At 44.7% G+C, this 22,113-nt stretch overlaps 1 protein-coding gene across 4 annotated transcripts in view; it reads right to left on the reverse strand.

The window, feature by feature from the left end:
• The window catches only part of LOC147029266 (RILP-like protein 1), a 50,906-nt gene that overhangs the window by 16,470 nt on the left and 12,323 nt on the right, over window positions 1-22,113 (reverse strand). For all 4 annotated transcript variants that reach the window (XM_085880208.1, XM_085880209.1, XM_085880207.1 and 1 more), the window contains 4 exons: window positions 13,285-13,387; window positions 7,903-8,051; window positions 2,158-2,439; window positions 1,140-1,276 (listed from right to left, as the gene is read on the reverse strand). In XM_085880208.1, the coding sequence (XP_085736334.1) occupies window positions 1,140-1,276; window positions 2,158-2,439; window positions 7,903-8,051; window positions 13,285-13,387 (671 nt within the window). The remainder of the gene's footprint in view (window positions 1-1,139; window positions 1,277-2,157; window positions 2,440-7,902; window positions 8,052-13,284; window positions 13,388-22,113) is intronic.

Here is a 22,113-nt window from a genome sequence, read left to right on the forward strand (position 1 = left end):
GTATTCCAAAAGGCCCATTTTCTGAAGACATATCAATTTGCAAGGTGTTTCAGGCATCACGAAAAAAACGGCCTCGACTCATTGAACTCAGCCATGACCTCGACCTCGCCAAACTCGGCCTCGACGAACTCAAACTCGGCCTGGACCTCGACCTCGACGAACTCGGCCTGGACCTCGACCTCGCCAAACTCGGCCTCGACAAACTCAAACTCGGCCTGGACCTCGACCTCGACGAACTCGGCCATGACCTCGACCTCGCCAAACTTGGCCTCGACGAACTCAAACTCGGCCTGGACCTCGACCTCGACGAACTCGGCCTGGACCTCGACCTTGACGAACTCGGCCTCGACCTCGATGGACTCGGCATCGACCTCGACGAACTCGGCATCAGCCTCGCTCGGCCTCGCCCGAACTCGGCCTCGCCCTTGCCCGGCCTCGGCCTCACCCGACCTCTCCCGAACTCGGCCTCGCCCGGCCTCTCCCGAACTCGGCCTTGCCCGAACCTGGCGTCGCCCCAACTTGGCCTCTGCCTCGCTGAACTTGGCCTGACTGAACTCAGCCTTGACTGAATTAATTATTAAAGTAATTACTTGGCAAAGCATCTTTGGAAATGGAGTAAATAAAGGGTACAATGCAATGTTCAAATGAGCAAGTCAATTGATATAATCAATAATCATTTGATGACGTGCTGGAGCTTTATGACTTCATGTTTGTGTGAAATAAAGATATCTTTAAACACAAAGCGATGATGTGGAGGATTGATGAGAATTTGGGAATAAAGCCATGACAGGGAAGAGCATGCCTGCTGTTGGCTTAATGGTTCAGGAGTTGGGTTTTGGATGCCAGGGTTCTGAGTTCAAATCCCGCTCAGTCGTTGAATCGGTCGTTGAATTAATGCCAGGTGGGGTTCACTCAGTCTGTCATCCTTCCACCAAAATGAGTACCACCTTGCTGGGATGATTGAGCCATTCAAGTGTCCTGTATTGGAGTGGTGACCTGTCCAGGATTGTGCTCAATAGCCAAAATGACTGCTTCGGCAGCACCAATGCTCTGCACAGAGTATGGTCACAATGGATTTGTATTTTGGACGGGTGTCCGAGATTTGGAGACTAAGGTGGCAGTGTGTATGAGCCGGTCACCTGATCTCATTGGCTTTCTCCTTGAGTGATAACAGTTCAGCTTTCAGTTCATTCCTGTCGTGCAAAACCGAGTTCAGCTCCGATAATGTGAATCTCGGACGTTCTTTATCCTGCTGAACACACTGATTGCATTTGCACTGCACACGCACAACAAGGAAGCAGGAAAAAGAGCAATCAGAGATTGTAAACCTTCACCAGGACTTCTTTTGAGTGGTGTATTTTTGATAGGTTTTAGGGTAAATCCAACATGGTTGCGAAACCATGTGATCTATGACATCATATGTGTGAACATTTTGTTCTTCATGGACAGGCAGTCATACATGTAATGTTTTGCTTTGATCTGTTCAGCCACTTCAGAGAAGATTTTTGAAGGTTTAAAAAAAAACCAACAAAAAAAACAATATAGCTACCGAATCAAGTGACCGATGACGTCATGAATAATTTTTTCTGCGGACCATTTTGTCCCTGAAAAATTGATGATGTGACCCTCAAAAATTTTCATACTCATTGGATGTGGCGTTCTACATATGCAATTATGACGTCATAACGAGGGCACCTATGACTTCATAAAAAAATCATGCTCACTCCCCATGAGGAGTACTTGTTATTTGGCAAGTTTCAATTTTTTTCCTTTGTGCCATTTCAGAGATACAGAGGTCCAAAATTTTTTCCGGTTTTCCAATATGGCTGCGACACCCCGTGACCTATGACGTCACAATTGTCATTACAACATTCTACAATGGGTAGTCGCACCGATGGTGAAAATTTCGTCCATACCAAGAACGGCACACCCTGCCTGTGAAGCACCGAGATGGCAGTTTATAGCTGCATCAGGATTCAGACCCAGGATAGATAGCTCAGAGGCGAGTGAACATACCATGAAGTACTCGTGCCAGCCCGCGTACATTGATTCTTTTCTTTAACGAAACAAGATATTTCAACACAACAACAGAGGCGACTCTGACACGCAGCAACATGAAACCAAAAGACATCTGACAATCGAACCACAGCTCCTCACCCCAAGCGAACACCTCGCCTTGACATCACTCGCACTCCGTTTGTTCCACTGCTCCCCCTCCTTCGCCGTTGCTCGCAAACCCAGGCTCTGTTCACGAGTTCCACGCTTGCCCTCCTTGTCGCCGTCCTTTTGTGCAGGCATCTTGCTCTCAGTGTCCTTCAGTGTTTTCCTCTTGTCGTTGCTCGTCTGACGATCTGTCCTTTCCCTTTCATTTTTGTATCGCGAGAGAGATGCGCGCAGCTCTGCATTGAGTCGAATAAGTCGTGTTACTTGGAGCTGTAACTAAGAGGAAAACAAGTGAAATGGCTGTTAGAAATGAAAATGGGAATTGCACAACATTTCCAATTGGAAAAAAAAGCACCTGGTGTACAGGTATCCCCAAGCAGTGAGAGAAACCTTCACAAAACAACACTGATCATGTTCCAAAAGGGGTCATGTGTAATGCTTCCATTGGTTTGTGAAAATCTACCATCACCACGCACACTTGGACAGCCTGTGTTATTTAAGACTGAAGGCTTCATCAGCTTTTTACAAAACCAATCAACCTTAATGACATGATGTTTGCATGTGTGCTGCAGTCGATAAAACGAGAGGCAACAAAAAAGGTACAGTCAAGAACACATGCTGTTCGATTGAGAAACATCATATTATACAAAAGGGATTTACAAAAACACCAAAACAGCGGAAATTAATGTGTATCAATGTGTATTAATGTGTATCAATGAGTATTAATGTGTATTAATGTGTATTAATGTGTATTAATGTGTATCAATGAGTATTAATGTGTATTAATGTGTATTAATGTGTATCAATGTGTATTAATGTGTATCAATGTGTATCAATGTGTATTAATGTGTATTAATATGTATTAATATGTATCAGTGTATTAATGTGTATCAATGTGTATTAATGTGTATCAATGTGTATCAATGTGTATCAATGTGTATTAATGTGTATTAATGTGTATTAATGTGTATCAATGTGTATCAATGTGTATTAATGTGTATTAATATGTATTAATATGTATCAATGTGTATTAATGTGTATCAATGAGTATTAATGTGTATTAATGTGTATCAATGTGTATTCATGCGTATCAATGAGTATTAATGTGTATTAATGTGTATTAATGTGTATTAATCTGTACCAATGTGTATTAATGTGTATCAATGAGTATTAATGTGTATCAATGTGTATCAATGTGTATCAATGTGTATTAATGTGTATCAATGAGTATTAATGTGTATTAATGTGTATTAATGTGTATTAATGTGATTTAATGTGTATCAATGAGTATTAATGTGTATTAATGTGTATTAATATGTATCAATGTGTATTAATGTGTATTAATGTGTATCAATGTGTATTAATGTGTATTAATATGTATTAATATGTATCAATGTGTATTAATGTGTATCAATGTGTATTAATGTGTATCAATGTGTATTAATGTGTATTAATATGTATTAATATGTATCAATGTGTATTAATGTGTATCAATGTGTATTAATGTGTATCAATGTGTATCAATGTGTATTAATGTGTATTAATGTGTATCAATGTGTATCAATGTGTATTAATATGTATTAATATGTATCAATGTGTATTAATGTGTATGAATGAGTATTAATGTGTATTAATGTGTATCAATGTGTATTAATGCGTATCAATGAGTATTAATGTGTATTAATGTGTATTAATGTGTATTAATCTGTACCAATGTGTATTAATGTGTATCAATGTGTATCAATGTGTATCAATGTGTATTAATGTGTATCAATGAGTATTAATGTGTATTAATGTGTATCAATGAGTATTAATGTGTATTAATGTGTATTAATATGTATCAATGTGTATTAATGTGTATTAATGTGTATCAATGTGTATCAATGTGTATTAATGTGTATTAATATGTATTAATATATATCAATGTGTATTAATGTGTATCAATGTGTATTAATGTGTATTAAAATGTATCAATGTGTATTAATGTGTATCAATGAGTATTAATGTGTATTAATGTGTATCAATGTGTATTAATGCGTATCAATGAGTATTAATGTGTATTAATGTGTATCAATGTGTATCAATGTGTATTAATGTGTATTAATGTGTATCAATGTGTACCAATGTGTATTAATGTGTATCAATGTGTATCAATGTGTATCAATGTGTATCAATGTGTATCAATGTGTATCAATGTGTATCAATGTGTATTAATGTGTATTAATTTGTATTAATGTGTATCAATGTGTATTAATGTGTATCAATGTGTATCAATGTGTATTAATGTGTATTAATGTGTATCAATGTGTATTAATGTGTATCAATGTGTATTAATGTGTATCAATGTGTATTAATGTGTATCAATGTGTATCAATGTGTATTAATGTGTATCAATGTGTATCAATGTGTATTAATGTGTATCAATGTGTATCAATGTGTATTAATGTGTAATAATGTGTATCAATGTGTATTAATGTGTATTAATGTGTATCAATGTGTATTAATGTGTATTCATGTGTATTAATGTGTGTCAATGTGTATTCATGTGAATTCATGTGTATTAAATGTGAATCAATGTGTATTTATGTGAATTGAGGTGTATTAATGTGAATTAATGTGTATTAATGTGTACCAATGTGAATTATGTGAATTTTGTTTGTCTATGTGTAGGTACCTCTCTCATGTCATGGTACTTCAGCAAAAGATTTTGCGACTCATTGGGACTGACTCAATCGGTCAAATTCCTGACCCACATCTCAACCAATGGCGCTCTATCTCTTCTGGATCTGATTTTGACAAATTCCCCTGAAAATATCTGCTGCTCTTCCTCAGCTCCAATCGGTTCTTCTGAGCACGTCCTTGTCAAAGTGGACATCTCTCTGGCTGTTATCAGAGAACCAACTCACTGCTGTTGACACAGTCATTTCACTCAAACCAACTGGCAGGGTCTCCAGGTAGCCATCAAACTTCCATACTGGTCTCCCAGCGCTACTTTCTCCAACATCAACGCATCCCGGGAATTCTTTCAAAGAAACTTGCTCTCCCTCATGCACAGATTTATCCCCTCTCATCTTCAGTTGTCCTACCCTTCCTCCCACCCATGGTTCACTGAAGCTTGTGGCGAGGCTGTTGTCCTGAAACAACTTTCCTTTGCCTCATGGAAAGCAAACCCAACTGAGGGTAATCTCAGTTTCTTCCATAAAGCTTGGAACAAGTGTGTATCTACCCTCAGGAGAACCAGAAAACGAAATCTTTCTCATCTCAAGTCTGAACTCTCAAACCTCTCTCCCTCCTCAAAATCCTGGTGGCGTTTAATCAAATCTGTTTCTGGTGTATGTTCCCCCTCCATCCCCTCCCTTACCTCAAATGGCCGCACTGCTGATTCCACACGTGATAAAGCTGAATGTCTAAACTCGGTGTTTGCAGCTAAATCTTGTGTCCTGAACCCATCACTATCTCTACCCACTTTACCCAGTCGCACCCAACTGTCCCTGGACTCTGTATCCTTTTCTCCTGACAAGGTGAAGAGCTTCCTTTCAAACCTCGACTCAGAATCTGCAACCGGTGCAGACAGCATCAGCACACGTGTCCCAAAAACCTGCTCATCTGCTCTTGCTCACCCTCTCTCTGTTCTATTCACCCTCTCATTTGCTCAAGGTCATCTGCCATCTGCTTGGAAATCAGCAAACATTACTGCTCTGCATAAAAAAAAGTGCAAAAACAGGTCCCTGCAACTACAGACCAATCAGCCTACTCCCAATCATAAGCAAGGTTATGGAATCCATCATCGCTTCAGACATTAAATCCTTCCTTTTCTCCAATGGCTTGATTTCTGATCATCAACTTCATTTCAGACCAGGTCACTTTACCCTGAATATGCTGCTTCTGCTCTCTCAACAATGGATGGAGGTCCTCAATGTCAGACATTAAATCAGAGCCGTATTCCTAGACATATCCTGTGCATTTGACATAGTCTGGCACTCTGTCCTGCTCACCAAACTCTCTTCCAATGGTATCCAAGGCAATCTGCACTCATGGCTCGCAGACTTCCTCTCCTGTCGCAGCCAACGTGTGACCCTAAATGGAGTTCTTTCATCCCATCTTCCTGTTCAGGCTGGAATTCCTCAAGGCAGCATTCTGGGCCCAGTTCTCTTTCTGGTTTTCATCAACGATCTCTCCAACTCTGGAAAATCCTCTTTATCTCTTTGCTGATGACTCCACCCTCCACCATCTGTCGCCCCTCAGACCGGCAAGCAGCAGCTTCTTCACTCTGCAGATCTGTATAAAATCACAAACTGGTCCAACACGTGGAACATGTCTTTCAATCCCAAACAAATCTCACACTCTCACTATGTATCTCCGAAAGGACAGTTTGGCAAACCACCGCTTCCACTTTCTCAACAATCCTCTGGAAGAAGTCCTTTCTTTCAAGCTTATGGGTCTCACTATCTGCCATAATCTTTCCTGGGAAAGCCACATTCCAATCTGGCCTCCAAAGCCAGTCGCCGACTGGGAATCCTCCGGTGTGCAAAGTCCTTGTCTCGTGCAAAGTCTCAGGAGAGTCTCAGGAATTAAATGTGACTCACCTGAGCTTCCGACCACATACAAAGCTTTTGTCCGCAGCCTGACGGAGTACTGCCCTCCCCTTTGGGCTGGTGCTTCTGCTTCCCACCTTTCTCGGCTTCACACTGTAGAAACCAAGGTATTTCGGATCATTGGTATCTCCTGCGATGAGGCTGAGTCTTTGGGCCTCTCACTCTCTCACCGCAGGCAGGTCGGTGGTCTTTCTGTCCTCTACCGTCTCCTCTCCGGTCTCACCCCCCCCCTGCTGTGTCGGCAATTTGTCCCCACAATATTTCCGCAGGGCGCTCAAGGTCCGCCAACAACCCCCTTCTTGTAAAACTACCAAAATCACGAATCACTGCTCACCTTCACTCTTTCATTCCTCGTTTTTCCCACCTTTGGAATAAACTCCCTCTTTCTGTTCAATCCCATTCTTCCCTCCAGGCCTTCAAAACAGCTGTTCACTACCACCTCATATCGTCCCCCATCCAAATCCTCGATCTTTTCTAACCCCGTTAATCCACCCCAAACCCGCCTCCTTCAAATTCTCTGCTTTCCTTCCTGAAACTCCCTGTAATGTCCATCTTGTTTCCCCCATGTTCCCCGCCCCATTCCTCTCCCTTCCATAGATCTCCTCCTGTCTCTGTTCCCCACTGTTTTGTCCTTTTCACTCCCTCCCCTCTTGTCTCATGCCCCCCCCCCGCCCTTGCTGTGTGTTGTGTGTTCGCTCTCATATGTGCCTAGACAAGGTATAGAAAAAAAGAAGAAGAAAAAAGGTGTATTAATGTGTGTTTGTGTATTAATGTGAATTCATGTGAATTAATGAGAATTAATGGGAATTGCTTGGGTTGTGTGTTACATTGTCGTTGACACACACATTGACCCTCTCAAACTGTGAGATGCTTTGATTGTATATTGCAATGTCCTCAGCACATGCACACATTGACCTTGTTGATAAACGTCTTGAGAATTTGCCGGCACAGGTGGTACCACAAGTTAAATCTGGGGGTCTGTCATGCAGACTCACGATTGGAACCAGCATTGCACTGAGGGAATATACCATGGGTAACCTGCACCACAAACTAGTGCACACAACACAGTAGGTTGCAATCGACTCGTGAAAGGCGGAATCGCACAAGGCCAGCAAAAAATTGCACATCACAGGAAGAAGCTCACAGAGTAGGAATCTTGTCGACAAATTGCAATCTCTCTCTCTTTTTCCTTCAAAACTCTCTCCTTTTCCTTCAACCACCATGACACATCTGTCTGTTCACTGCACGCAACTTTCTCAGCTTCTGCGCATCCTTCCATCCTGGTCTGTAAAGCTGTAAATGTGGGACAGTTCGGTATTTTAGTTATTTAATAAACAAAATGGCAATGCTTTACAGTTTAAGGAGACACTATATTTATTGCAAAACTACTTATCGATGTAGATGCCAAAAAAGCAACATTTTATTCACGTGTTCACTATAAAATCAAATTCTTAAAACGTTAATTTTTTTTCTACTTTGCTCATTTCATTGCTTGGTCCGTTTTAAACAATCTAACAACCTGAAACAATTATTTTAATATTCAACTCAACAGAACCTACACAAGACAAAAAAAATGCAACATTATTTATAAATCGTACAAATATACAGAAGTAGAGTGAAATGCATCACAAAAGTTTGTTGATCGCAAGTTGTTTTTTTGTGTTGTGTTGTTGTGTTGTGTTGACAGCACAAAATGTGTTGTTTTTTTCATGAGCTATCATTGGCAGATTTACAGTAGAGAGGATTAAAAAAAAATGCGCGCGACGATTTTGTGAAACGAAAGCGCGCGATGATTTAGTGAAATGAAAGCGCGCGATGATTTAGTGAAATGAAAGCGCGCAGCGATTTAGTGAAACGAAAACACGCGACCATTTTGTGAAATGAAAGCGCGCGGCAATTTAGTGAAATGAAAACGCACGACCATGTAGTGAAACGAAAGTGCGCGACCATTTAGTGAAACGAAAGTGCGCGACGATTTTGTGAAACGAAAGCGCGCGGCGATTTTGTGAAACGAAAGCGCGCGGCGATTTAGTGATACGAAAGCGCGCGACGATTTTGTGAAACGAAAGTGCGCGGCGATTTAGTGAAACGAAAGCGTGCGATGATTTTGTGAAACGAAAGCGCGCGGCGATTTAGTGAAATGAAAGTGTGCGATGATTTTGTGAAACGAAAGTGCGCGGCGATTTAGTAAAATGAAAGCGCGTGACGATTTTGTGAAACGAAAGCGCATGACGATTAAGTGCAACGAAAGCGCATGACCATTTTGTGAACCGAAAACGCGCGGCGATTTAGTGAAATGAAAACGCATGGCGATTTAGTGAAACGAAAGCATGCGGCGATTTAGTGAAACGAAAACATGCACCGATTTAGTGAAACAAAAGCGCATGACCATTTTGTGAAACGAAACACGCGGCAATTTAGTGAAATGAAAACGCGCGATGATTTTGTGAAACGAAAGCGCGTGACCATTTTGTGAAACGAAAGCACTGGCGATTTAGTGAAACGAAAGAGCGCGACCATTTACTGAAACGAAAGAGCACGATCATTTAGTGAAACAAAAGCGCGGGACCATTTAGTGAAAGGATAGCGTGCGGCGATTTAGTGAAAGGAAAGCGCACGACCATTTTGTGAAACAAAAGCGCGCGGCGATTTAGTGAAACGAAAGCGCGCGACGATTTTGTGAAATGAAAGCGCGTGACGATTTAGTGAAACGAAAGTGCGTGACCATTTTGTGAAACGAAAACACGCGGCGATTTAGTGACACGAAAGAGCGCGACCATTTAGTGAAACGATAGCGCTCGGCGATTTAGTGAAACGAAAGCGCGCGACCATTTTGTGAAATGAAAGCGCACGACGATTTCGTGAAACGAAAGCGCGCGACCATTTTGTGAAACGAAAGCACACAACGATTTTGTGAAACGAAAGCGCGCGGCGATTTAGTGAAACGAAAGCGTGCGACGATTTAGTGAAACGAAAGTGCGCGACGATTTTGTGAAACGAAAGCGCGCGGTGATATAGTGAAACGAAAGTGCGCGACGATTTTGTAAAATGAAAGTGCATGACGATTTAGTGAAACGAACGTGCATGACGATTTAGTGAAACGAAAGCGCGTGATCATTGAGTGAAACGAAAGCCCGCCACCATTTAGTAAAACGATAGCGTGCGGCGATTTAGTGAAACGAAAGAGGGTGACCATTTCGTAAAACGAAAGTGCGCGACCATTTTGTGAAAGGAAAGCGCGCGATGATTTAGTGAAACGAAAGCGTGTGATGATTTAGTGAAAGGAAAACATGTGACCATTTAGTGAAATGAAAGCACGCGACGATTTAGTGAAAGGAAAGCGTGCGACGATTTAGTGAAAGGAAAGCGTGCGACGATTTAGTGAAAGGAAAGCGCGCGACAATTTAGTGAAAGGAAAGCGCGCGACCATTTCGTGAAACGAAAGTGCGTGATGATTTAGTGAAAGGAAAGCGCGCGACGATTTAGTGAAAGGAAAGCGCGCGACCATTTCGTGAAACGAAAGTGCGTGATGATTTAGTGAAACGAAAGCGCGTGATGATTTAGTGAAACGAAAGTGCATGATGATTTAGTGAAACGAAAGCGCGTGATGATTTAGTGAAACGAAAGCGCGCGACGATTTCGTGAAAGGAAAGCGTGCGACCATTTCGTGAAACGAAAGTGCGTGATGATTTAGTGAAACGAAAGCGCGCGACGATTTAGTGAAACGAAAGCGCGCGACGATTTAGTGAAAGGAAAGTGCGCGACCATTTCGTGAAACGAAAGTGCGTGATGATTTAGTGAAAGGAAAGCGCGCGACCATTTCGTGAAACGAAAGTGCGTGATGATTTAGTGAAACGAAAGCGCGTGATGATTTAGTGAAACGAAAGCGCGTGACGATTTAGTGAAACGAAAGCGCGCGACGATTTAGTGAAAGGAAAGCGTGCGACCATTTCGTGAAACGAAAGTGCGTGATGATTTAGTGAAACGAAAGCGCGCGACGATTTAGTGAAACAAAAGTGCGCGACGATTTAGTGAAAGGAAAGTGCGCGACCATTTCGTGAAACGAAAGTGCGTGATGATTTAGTGAAACGAAAGCGCGCGACGATTTAGTGAAACGAAAGCGCGCAACGATTTAGTGAAAGGAAAGCGCGCGACAATTTAGTGAAACGAAAGTGCGTGATGATTTAGTGAAAGGAAAGCGCGCGATGATTTAGTGAAACGAAAGCACGCGACCATTTTGTGAAACGAAAGCACACAACGATTTTGTGAAACGAAACTGCGCGATGATTTAGTGAAACGAAAGCGCATGACGATTTAGTGAAAGGAAAGCGCGCGACAATTTAGTGAAAGGAAAGCGCGCGACCATTTAGTGAAACGAAAGCGCGCGACCATTTAGTTAAACGAAAGTGCGCGATGATTTAGTGAAAGGAAAGCGCGTGACCATTTTGTGAAATGAAAGCGTGTGGCGATTTAGTGAAATGAAAGCGCGCGACCATTTAGTGAAATGAAAGCGCGCGATGATTTAGTGAAATGAAAGCGCGCGGCGATTTAGTGACATGAAAGCGCGCGGCGATTTTGTGAAATGAAAGCGCGCGATGATTTAGTGAAACGAAAGCGCGCGACGATTTTGTGAAGCGAAAGCGCATGACGATTTCGTGTAACAAAAGCACGTGACCATTTTATGAAACGAAAGCGCGCGGCGATTTAGTGAAACGAAAGAGCGCGACCATTTAGTGAAACGAAAGAGCGCGACCATTTTGTGAAACGAAAGCGCGTGACCATTTTATGAAACGAAAGCGCGCGGCGATTTAGTGAAACGAAAGAGCGCGACCATTTAGTGAAACGAAAGAGCGCGACGATTTTTTGAAACGAAAGCGCGCGGTGATTTAGTGAAAAGAAAGCGCGCGACGATTTTGTGAAATGAAAGCGCGCGGCGATTTAGTGAAACGAAAGTGCGCGATGATTTAGTGAAAGGAAAGCGCGCGATTATTTAGTGAAACGAAAGCACACGGCGATTTAGTGAAATGAAAGAGCACGACCATTTAGTGAAATGAAAGCGCGCGACGATTTAGTGAAACGAAAGCGCGTGACCATTTTATGAAACGAAAGCGCGCGGCGATTTAGTGAAATGAAAGAGCGTGACCATTTTATGAAACGAAAGCGCGCGGCGATTTAGTGAAACGAAAGAGCGCGACCATTTAGTGAAACGAAAGAGCGCGACCATTTTGTGAAACGAAAGCACGCGACGATTTTTTGAAACGAAAGCGCGTGGCGATTTAGTGAAAAGAAAGCGCGTGACCATTTTGTGAAATGAAAGCGCGCGGCGATTTAGTGAAACGAAAGTGCGCGATGATTAAGTGAAAGGAAAGCGCGCGATGATTTAGTGAAACGAAAGCGTGCGGCGATTTAGTGAAATGAAAGAGCGCGACCATTTAGTGAAATGAAAGCGCGCGACGATTTAGTGAAATGAAAGCGCGCGGCGATTTAGTGAAATGAAAGAGCGCGACCATTTAGTGAAATGAAAGCGCGTGACCATTTTGTGAAACGAAAGCGCGCGGCGATTTAGTGAAATGAAAGCGCGTGGCGATTTAGTGAAATGAAAGCGCGCGGCGATTTTGTGAAATGAAAGCGCGCGACGATTTAGTGAAATGAAAGCGCGCGACGATTTAGTGAAACGAAAGCGCGCGGCGATTTTGTGAAATGAAAGCGCGCGACGATTTAGTGAAACAAAAGCGCGCGACGATTTTGTGAAACGAAAGCGCATGACGATTTCGTGAAATGAAAGCACGTGACCATTTTATGAAACGAAAGAGCGCGACCATTTAGTGAAACGAAAGAGCGCGACCATTTAGTGAAACGAAAGTGCGTGACCATTTTGTGAAACGAAAGCGCGCGGCGATTTAGTGAAACGAAAGCGCGTTACCATTTTGTGAAACGAAAGCGCGCGGCGATTTAGTGAAATGAAAGCGCGCGACCATTTTGTGAAACGAAAGCGCGCGACGATTTAGTGAAATGAAAGCGCGCGACGATTTTGTGAAATGAAAGCGCGCGGCGATTTAGTGAAACGAAAGCGCACGACGATTTAGTGAAAGGAAAGCGCGCGATGATTTAGTGAAACGAAAGCGTGTGATGATTTAGTTAAACGAAAGTGCGCGATTATTTAGTGAAAAGAAAGCGCGCGATGATTTAGTGAAACGAAAGCGTGTGACGATTTAGTTAAACGAAAGTGCGCGATGATTTAGTGAAAGGAAAGCGTGTGACGATTTAGTTAAACGAAAGCGCGCGATGATTTCGTGAAAGGAAAGCGCACGATGATTCGTGAAACCAGCAGGCGTGACGATTTGTGAAATGAGCACGTGCGACGATTTGTTGGGTCACGTATGGGAGTATGTGCCAGAGTAGCGCAACGCTGCATCAGCGACGGTCCGGCAACACTTGCGACGGTCCGGCAACACTTGCGACGGTCCGGCAACACTCGCGACGGTCCGCAACACGCGCGACAATTTGTGCACTTTGAATGTTTTACCCAATCGTTCTCTCAAGAGCCTGTTTCCCTCTCTTTCTTTTGTGAGATCTCTTCTCAGTTGCTTCACTTCATTCATCCAGCATTCTTCGGCGGCTTCTACCTCCTGCAGCAAAAATGAACAATTAAATCCAGAACGATGCTCGTCGAGTGCATATCGTCTCACTTTTTGTGTTCATTCTGAAGAAAAATACCATCGTTAACTGAACAGGCAACTATGATGGCCCACTGGCATTATGGCCCTTTTCATGTCACATTGTTTCTTGGCATGGGTTATGAACGTTATAAATTTAACTGAACAGATGTTTGGTCCTACAGATCTTTTTTATCGAAGAAAACAAACATGACATATTAACCAAAGCTTTTCATGCTGGACTTCTCAAGGTTGAATCACTGCAATCACAGGACCTCTCAAGGTGCATATGCGACCTTGGTTTCGTTTGTTTTTAAGGACCGTTGTTGTGAGGGCAGACGAAGCCTCGGGAGTCGGCCAAAGCTCCCACTTGCCAGATCTTCGAGTCGTGGGTGGATCAAGCGTGGCTACTCTGAAGGGGACGTCCCTGTGTTGAGTGCGGATGCTGAGAGGGCTCGTTAAGGTCAGAACGTTGGAAACGTCTCTGTAAAAGCCATCAAAAATGGTGGTGCCCATTAGATGTGATATGCTGCCAGCTGTTGTTTCGATTGATGTCTCGAAAACACGATGCTCCATGAATTATCCTGACAATGCGAAGAAGATCGGAAGGAAACTCAGTCAGGCTAAAGGTTCAAAGAGTCATCAAGAGGAGACGTTTCAGTGCGAAATTTGCCACAGACAAAGAAGGAAGTACATGATAGAGTGCAAACGATGGTCCTGCATGCGAACGATGGTCCTGTGTGGAGTGTCAAGACAAGACATTGGATATGGACAACGTCTTTGCAATCGAGTCAAACCATGCACATTGGTTCTGCCATGCCTGTGCAAAAGTGGCTCACTATCTAAGCCGCAAGTGCAGCAGTGAGAAGGGATGATGCCGATGTCAACTCTTTGAAGTGACAAGGTATCTGGCGACGTCGAAAAGGCGGTGGTGACAGAGCAAGTTGGAAAAATGCTTAAGGGATTTCAAGAACCCGTCAAGGGCATGAGAGAAATTAGTGAGAAGAAAATTAGAAGACGTTCTGCTGATGCACTGACATTGACGGATGATCAACCAAGTGAACTTCCTTCAAAGATTGCCATGAGAGAACAAGTACAGTCACAGTCACAGTTTCAAGCTCAAGACACCAGAATGCAGCCGGCTGTGGTCAGCATCCTGACTACGCAGGAAGTTGTCAACCATGAGAGACGTAAGAACAACATAGTGCTGTATAATGTTGCGGAGTCTAAAGCTTCAACAACTAGTGACAGACAACTGGAGAATCAAAACTCTGTGATACAGATCATCGCAGATGGACTTGGAGTAATTGGTGTGTCAGTCGACGAGGTATTGAGGTTCGGTGATATAAACCAGAACAGATTGGTAAAGCCACATGTGTTGTTGGTTCAGCTGACTAATGGCAGAAGAAACAGAGACATTCTTTACTCTGCAAAGAACCTTCGTGGAACGGAGAAGAGGGCATAGATATATGTGGCCCCAGACCTAACACGTGGTCAAAGGAATGAAAGGAAAAAGCTTTGGGTTATAATCCAAAGAAGGAAGACAAATGGAGAAGTAAACCTGAATATATATCAGGGAAGAAGCCAAGTGAAAAAGACACTTCATGGTCAGCAAGAATGTGACGGGGAAGAGAGAGGTGAACATGTCAGCGGCAGTGAGAACAGACAGTAACTCGGCAGCAAATGAGGAGGCAGTTGGTCCATGTCCACAAGCAACAGAAGGTAGTGATAACCCTCGAGCAGCTCGCAGAATTTCATGCACACAAGCATGAGGGAGTGTGCCCAGCGGTGAGGCATTGAAAAATGGTTCTTGTCCCCAAGCACCGGGGGGAAGATGCTATTCCACAACGACTCGGCAGCAGTGGAAGGGTAAATATTCAGGACCTTGGAAGGAAAGACAATTCGAAGGTGCTGTAAACCAATGCGGATTCGTTACTGAATAAATTGCATGAACTGAAACGACTTGAAGGGAAATATGATTCTGATATTTTCATGACAACAGAAGTTGCACCGAAATCAAGTGTGTTTCGACTGTTACCTGCACCAGTAGTGATCAACAGGTACGATATGTTATCGAACTTGGACACAGCACAGGATATAAGAGGAGTTGTAATCTACACCAAAGCTGAACTCCACGCAGTGGATATGCAACTCACTTCAGACTACCAAGAAGCTATTTGGTGTGAGATCATGTTCGAGGCAGATATGAGTATACTCATAGGCTGCTTATACCAGAGCCCATCGAGCAGTATAAGGAATTTGAAGTTACTCTGTGAGTTAATTCATCGTGCGAGTATACAAGGTGACACATCGTAGGATATTCGAACTATCAGGAAATTGACTGGCAAAGTTGGAATATCATTACTCAACTCGAGCACCCAGCACACAAATTTTTAGACACACTGCAAGATACATTTGTGCACCAACGTGTAACTGAACCGATGAGGTATCAAAATGGTCAACAGCCTAACGTGTTGCACCTTGTCATCACCAACACACCTGAAATCATTAACTCAGTTGATTACCTGCCACCAAATGGGACTAACTGATCATAGTTGGAACTGAATGTTCCTGTTGTTGCTTCAACAAGTACATCACACAGTTGCTTTAACTATGAGGGAGAGGAAGTTACGACAAGATGAATGAGCAGCTGCGGAATCACAACTGGAATGTCAGACTCACAAATCTGGACTGTGAGGAGGCGTGGCTATTTTTTTTTTATAAAAGTACTGGAAGGGGTAGTCCTGGACTGTACGCCAAAGCACGCGCCTAGATGCACCTAAACAGGTGAGGCGCAAGAACATCTACATGACAAAGAGAGCTTTGGCTCAGTCTCGGCAGAAACATCGAGCATGGAAGAATTTTCTCGAATCAGGAAATGACACTGACCTATCAAGGTACAGGCAGTTGAGGAATGATCTTCACCTATCAAGGTACAAGGAACCTCTGAAAGTTGTTTCAGTGGAAGGCAGTGAGGAATGTGAATGAGAATCCCAAGAAATTCTGGCAGTATGTAAATAGCAGGACCAAGACAAGAGTCAGAGTTGAAAATCCGATAAAGGATGACAATACAATTGCCACATCTGATAGGGAGAAAGCTGACACTCTCAGCATGCCATTTTGAGTGAGTGTTCACTATTGAAAATACATCTCAGATCCCAACGGTTCCTCATCATAGTGTAGAGCCTATGAACAATATTGCAATATTGGAGGAGATAGTCAGGAGCAAATTGGAGAATCTGAAAACCAGTAAATCTCCTGGTCCAGATGGAATTCACCCTGGAGTGCTTAAGGAGGTGTCTCAGGGGATCGTCAATCCGCCTGACTTTAATCTTCAACAAATCAATGAAAGATGGTGTTCTACCTTGTGACTGGAAAGATGCCAACATCACTCCCATATATAAGAAAGGGAGCTGCAAAGAATCCAGGAACTACAGACCTGGCAGCTTGACATTGGGGGTTGCAAACGTCATGGAGTCCTTAGTGAGGGATGCCACAGTAAAACACGATGTCACGTGACTTGTTTTGCGATGCTCAACATGGGTTCACCACTGGGAGGTCTTGCATAACTCCGCTTCTGTGGCAGTTGGAAGACTGGACTAGATCACTGGTTGATGGAGTGCCTACGGATGATATTTTTCTCAACTTTCGCAAGGCTTTTGATTTGGCCCCCCCACAAAAGACTCGGAGAGAAGGCAAATCGAATGGTATTGAAGAATGACTCATCACGTGGCTGGAAGCTTTCCTCACAAAGATACATCAAAGCGTCATTGTGAATGAAGCCAATTCAGATTGAGCAGATGTACTCAGTGGAATACCACAAGGTAGTATCCTTGGTCCGACAGTATTTGTCATCTTCATCAATGACCTGCCGGCTTCAATCCGTAGCAGTGTCCAACTCTATGCAGATGATGCCAAAGTGTATGGACCAGCTTTCAACCAAGCATTGACTTCAGTCATCCAGAAGGACCTTGATAGTGCCATGGAATGGTAACAGCTATGGTCACTTCTTTTCAATCTGAACAAGTGCAAGACTGCAACTGGGTAGAGGAAGGAACATCAGGAAGTTGTCCCATATGGGGAATGCAGAGTTGAGGGAAGTGATTGAAGAGATCAACGTTGGAACTATCATGGATTGGGATTTGAGCTTCCATAAGCATGTGGCTGTTCAGGTTTAACAAGGCCAACCAAACACTTGGGTTAATCAAACGATCCTTTGATTGGATCAGTCTGGATGAAGTCTGGATGATTGGTCAGTCTGGATGAAGAAACCCTCCCGATAATGTTCAAGGCTCGGTACGATCATTGTTAGAGTACGGCAACATTGCCAGGCACCTTAAGTTCCTGATGGACATCGATGAATTGAGAAGGTCCAAAGACGAGCTACAAGGATCATTCCCACACTCTGTGAACTTTCCTATCTAGAGACTCAGGTCAAAGTCAGGTCAGGTTAGATCTGTGACCTGCTTCAGGTACCATGTAAACCTGTACTAACCTGTTCCATGGTCGGATTGTCGGTGACGAAACCGTCTCCCCCACCAGGTTTTCTGGTGAGGAGGGTGTTTGGATATGGACACCCAGCAGGATTAAAAACAAAACCTGTCAAAGGGCGGAGGAGCTCCTTGTGAGCCAACGGCCATCCATATCTAGTGCCCAATTGTGTCTGCTGATGTCCTCCTGCAGTTGGGTTACTTTTTTATTAGGAGGTTGGTGGCAGGATTTGCACTCCGGCCACCGTAAAACCCTTCATTCCGCAAAACACAAAAACGCAAAAAAATATGAAAACCCACTCTGTGGGAGTACCTCCTGCGCAGCTTCCCTTCACAGGGCAGCTCACCGGATGACGGGATTGGGGCAAAGCCCTCGGGACCCCCAATCTTTGATGATAGGAGGGAAACCACGGGGTAACATCCCTGGGTCAGATTGCGGGAGAGTGTGTCGGAGTGGTGCTGAGGTGTCATCCACCAGACGGCGGTCTCCTTGGGTTAACCTGAGGCGGTCCCTTTGGGTGGGTGCCTGGAATGTCCTATCCCTAAGAGAGGATGATCACCTGTCTCTGTTATCATCTGAGCTCAAGCGTTTGGACATCGGGATTGCAGCTCTCTCTGAGGTTCGGAGACTGGATTGCGGCGAGATAATGGTGGGTGGTTACACCTACTATTGGTTTGGTCGCTCTGATGGTTACCATACCCAAGGAGTTGCTGCAGCTGTGTCCAATAAGCTGACCCCAATGATAATTGAGGTAACACCGGTCAACGAGCGTATTATGAGATTAAGGATTCGTCACTCCTTAGGTGTCATTTCCCTGGTCTCTGTTTATGCTCCGACTGAGGCGAGTGATCTCACCGTGAAGGATGCATTCTACGCCACGCTCGAGTCTGTGGTTGATCAGTACCCCAGACGAGATACACTTCTAGTCTTGGGGGATTTCAATGCATCGACTGGAACTGATAGGGATGGTTATGAGGTGTGTGTTGGTCCCCATGGGTCAGGAACTGTGAACCAGAATAGCACTAAGTTCCTTGACTTTGCAAGAAGTCATGGACTGAGGGTGGCCGGTTCATGGTTTCAGCGCTCACAAGCTCATCGCTGGACTTGGTATTCCAACGCTGGTGGTGTGGCAAAGGAGATTGACCATGCCCTCATTGATGGTCGTTGGAGGATGATCCAGAACTGCAGGGTCTACCGGAGTGCTCAGTTCCTCAAAACTGACCACAGGCAACTCTAAAGCTGCACCTTAAATCCTGGAGAATAGTACCATCCCAGCCTCGGCTGGATGTTGGCAAGCTCAGGGATGAGAGAGTAGCTGAGGAGTTTGCGAACAGGCTGAGTGGACACTTGGGGGGTCTGGGTACTTTGGGGATGGTCCTGAAGAGTTTTAGAGTGCCTTCAAGACCACCGTCCATGATGTTGCCGGTGGATGTCTTGGAACTCACCGCAGGGCAAAGAAGAATTTTGTCTCTCAAGGGACACTGGATACCATTGACCAGAGTCGCAGGGCCAGGCTGAATGGCAGAGCTGAGCTGTTCAGGGAGCTGAGGCGTAAAACTGTACGTGCACTGAGGGTGGACAAGGAGGCCTATGTGCGAGGAATCTGTGAGGGGGTAGAGCATCACCTGTGGACAGGTGATTCTCATCCCGCTTACAGAGGAATTCATGCATTGCGTTCATCCAAGCCCATCCCTCGGAGAACTGCAGTTCGAGCAGAGAGTGGTCTGCTCTTGACAGAGGAGTCTGAAGTGAAGGCCCGCTGGGCCGGTTACTTTGAGCGGTTGTACCAGGCTGATCCCCCAGCTGTCGAGTTGGACATCAAGGGTGTTACAATCCCTGTTGCTGACCCTTCAATCAACTGTGGTCCACCTTCGCTTGTGGAAACACGGGCTTCGGTGAACCAGTTGAAACGGGGCAAAGCTCCAGGGATCTATGGCATCCATGCTGAACTTCTCAAGGCTGGTGGAAATGCTGCACTCGTGTCGTTGCATGCAGTTTTGTGCTATGCCTGGAACACAGGCATCATCCCAACTGACTGGAAGAGGGGCCTTTTTGTTCCTCTCTGGAAAGGGAAGGGTGATCGCCAAGACTGCAACAACAACCGAGGGGTGACGCTGCTCTCAGTGCCAGGCAAGGTCTTTGCTCAGATAATTCTTGATAGGGTTCGCCACCATCTGCTTGAGCACCAGCGTCCAGAGCAGTCAGGCTTTACACCAAAGAGGTCAACGATTGACCGTATCCTTGCTCTTCGTGTCCTCACCAAACGCAGACGAGAGTTTCGGCAGGGGCTGCTTGCAGCCTATGTTGATCTCTGTAAAGTGTTCGATTCAGTGAATCGGGATGTCCTCTGGAGGATTCTTGGTCTTCGTGGGATGCCATCAAAACTGATCGATCTGATGTCTGAACTCTACTCTGGTACTGAGAGTGTTGTGAAGTGTGGTGCTACCATCTCTGACTTATTTCCAGTTGTTACTGGTGTTCATCAGGGGTGTGTACTGGCCCCCACACTTTTCAGCACTTGTATGGACTGGATTTTAGGGAGGATGTCAGAGAGATAAAGCTGTTGTGCATCGTTTGGGAATGTCAAGATCTCGGACCTTGATTTTGCAGATGATGCAGTCATCTTTGCGGAGATTTTAGATATCCTTTTGGGGGCCCTCGAGGTGCTGAATGAGGAGTCGGAGCCGCTGGGATTACAGGTTTCTTGGGTCAAAACTAAGATCCAGGCTTTCGGTGACATCTTGGATGCTGCTGTCCTGTCTGTGTCTGTTTGGGGTGAGGATGTTGAGGTCGTGGAGAGATTCACTTACCTTGGCAGTGATATTCATGTCCCTGCTGGCTGTTAGTCAGCGGTCAATAGACGTCTGGGTCAGGCCAGGGGAGTCATGGATTCACTGGATTATGGGGTGTGGCACTGCCGGTATCTGTGCGCGAGGATGAAAGTCCGAGTCTTCAGGTCCTTGGTACTTCCAGTCTTACTCTATGGATGCGAGACTTGGACTCTGACCAAGGATCTGAGACGGAGACTTAATTCCTTTGGTACCAGGTCTCTTCGGAGAATCCTTGGCTATCGCTGGTCGGATTTTGTGTCCAACGAACGGTTGCTGAGAGAGACTCGGATGAGATTTGTTACCTGCATAGTCCGTGAGCATCAGTTGCGGCTGTATGGACATGTGGCTCGTTTTCCTGACGCTGATTCTGCTCACCAGATTCTCTCAGCGAGGGAGTCTCATGAGTGGAGGAGGCCAGTGGGCCGACCACGTGCCTTGTGGTTGCAGCAGGTTGACCATCATCTCAAGGAGATGGGGATGGGCCTGGCATCTGCCTTGGGGATGGCCAGACGGAGGCTCCTGGCGTACCGGCGGAAAGTGGACGCAGCGACGCGCTGTTCTGGCACATGCTCCCATACCTGACCTGAGACTCCGGCGTTTGAATATCTTTTCGCTTTTCTACTGTCGTCACCATGATGATATGATCCAAACATTTCTTCTTGCACTGATCATCACCCAATTATGAGCATAACATCCTGCACCAACCATCAAATGAACCAAGTACCATCCATAGTGCGGACCGGAAGATTTACAGGACTAGCTTCACTTCCGCAGACAAGATGATGATGAAGAAGAGAACCAGAAAGTGAGCGCATCCATATATAAGCTTGTCTATGTATCATCAACACCGATTGGTTCATCAATTTTGTCATCAATAGTCATTTGAGCCCCCATTGGTTAGTTCACAGTCATCGGTATCTCTGGCTCCAATTGGCTGGAGCAGAGTACAGAGCGATGACTCACAATCATTTTCACCAACGCCTTGGAGGGACGGGGTATGTGATTCCCCAAAAGCCGATGACTCATCATTTGCGTGCACACCTTGGACAGCGGTCGGTCGGCGCAACAACTTTGATGTTTCCATGTTGAAAGAATGAGAGAATGTAAAGATTCCTTTTGACGACACAACACAGGGTCCACGGAAAGGATGACGGTTGCATCCAACATACATACTGTGGATGAGAAACGCTCCAACCTCGCCTCAATATCTCGAACATATCTGTGTTGTACTGGTCTGCACAGACGGGGTTGGCAACTAAGTGCCATGCAATGGCAGAAGAACAAGAAATGGCCGACGGTCCTTGAACGTTCCTACACACTCGCACTGGTTGTGTCCTCCCTCTTTTTCAAGTTCTTTTCTCGAATCGTCATCGGGAT

This window comes from Eptatretus burgeri, chromosome 4, assembly GCF_056783735.1.
Source record: "Eptatretus burgeri isolate ZD-2024b chromosome 4, Ebu_testis_v1, whole genome shotgun sequence".
NCBI classification, from domain to species: Eukaryota; Metazoa; Chordata; class Myxini; order Myxiniformes; family Myxinidae; genus Eptatretus; species Eptatretus burgeri.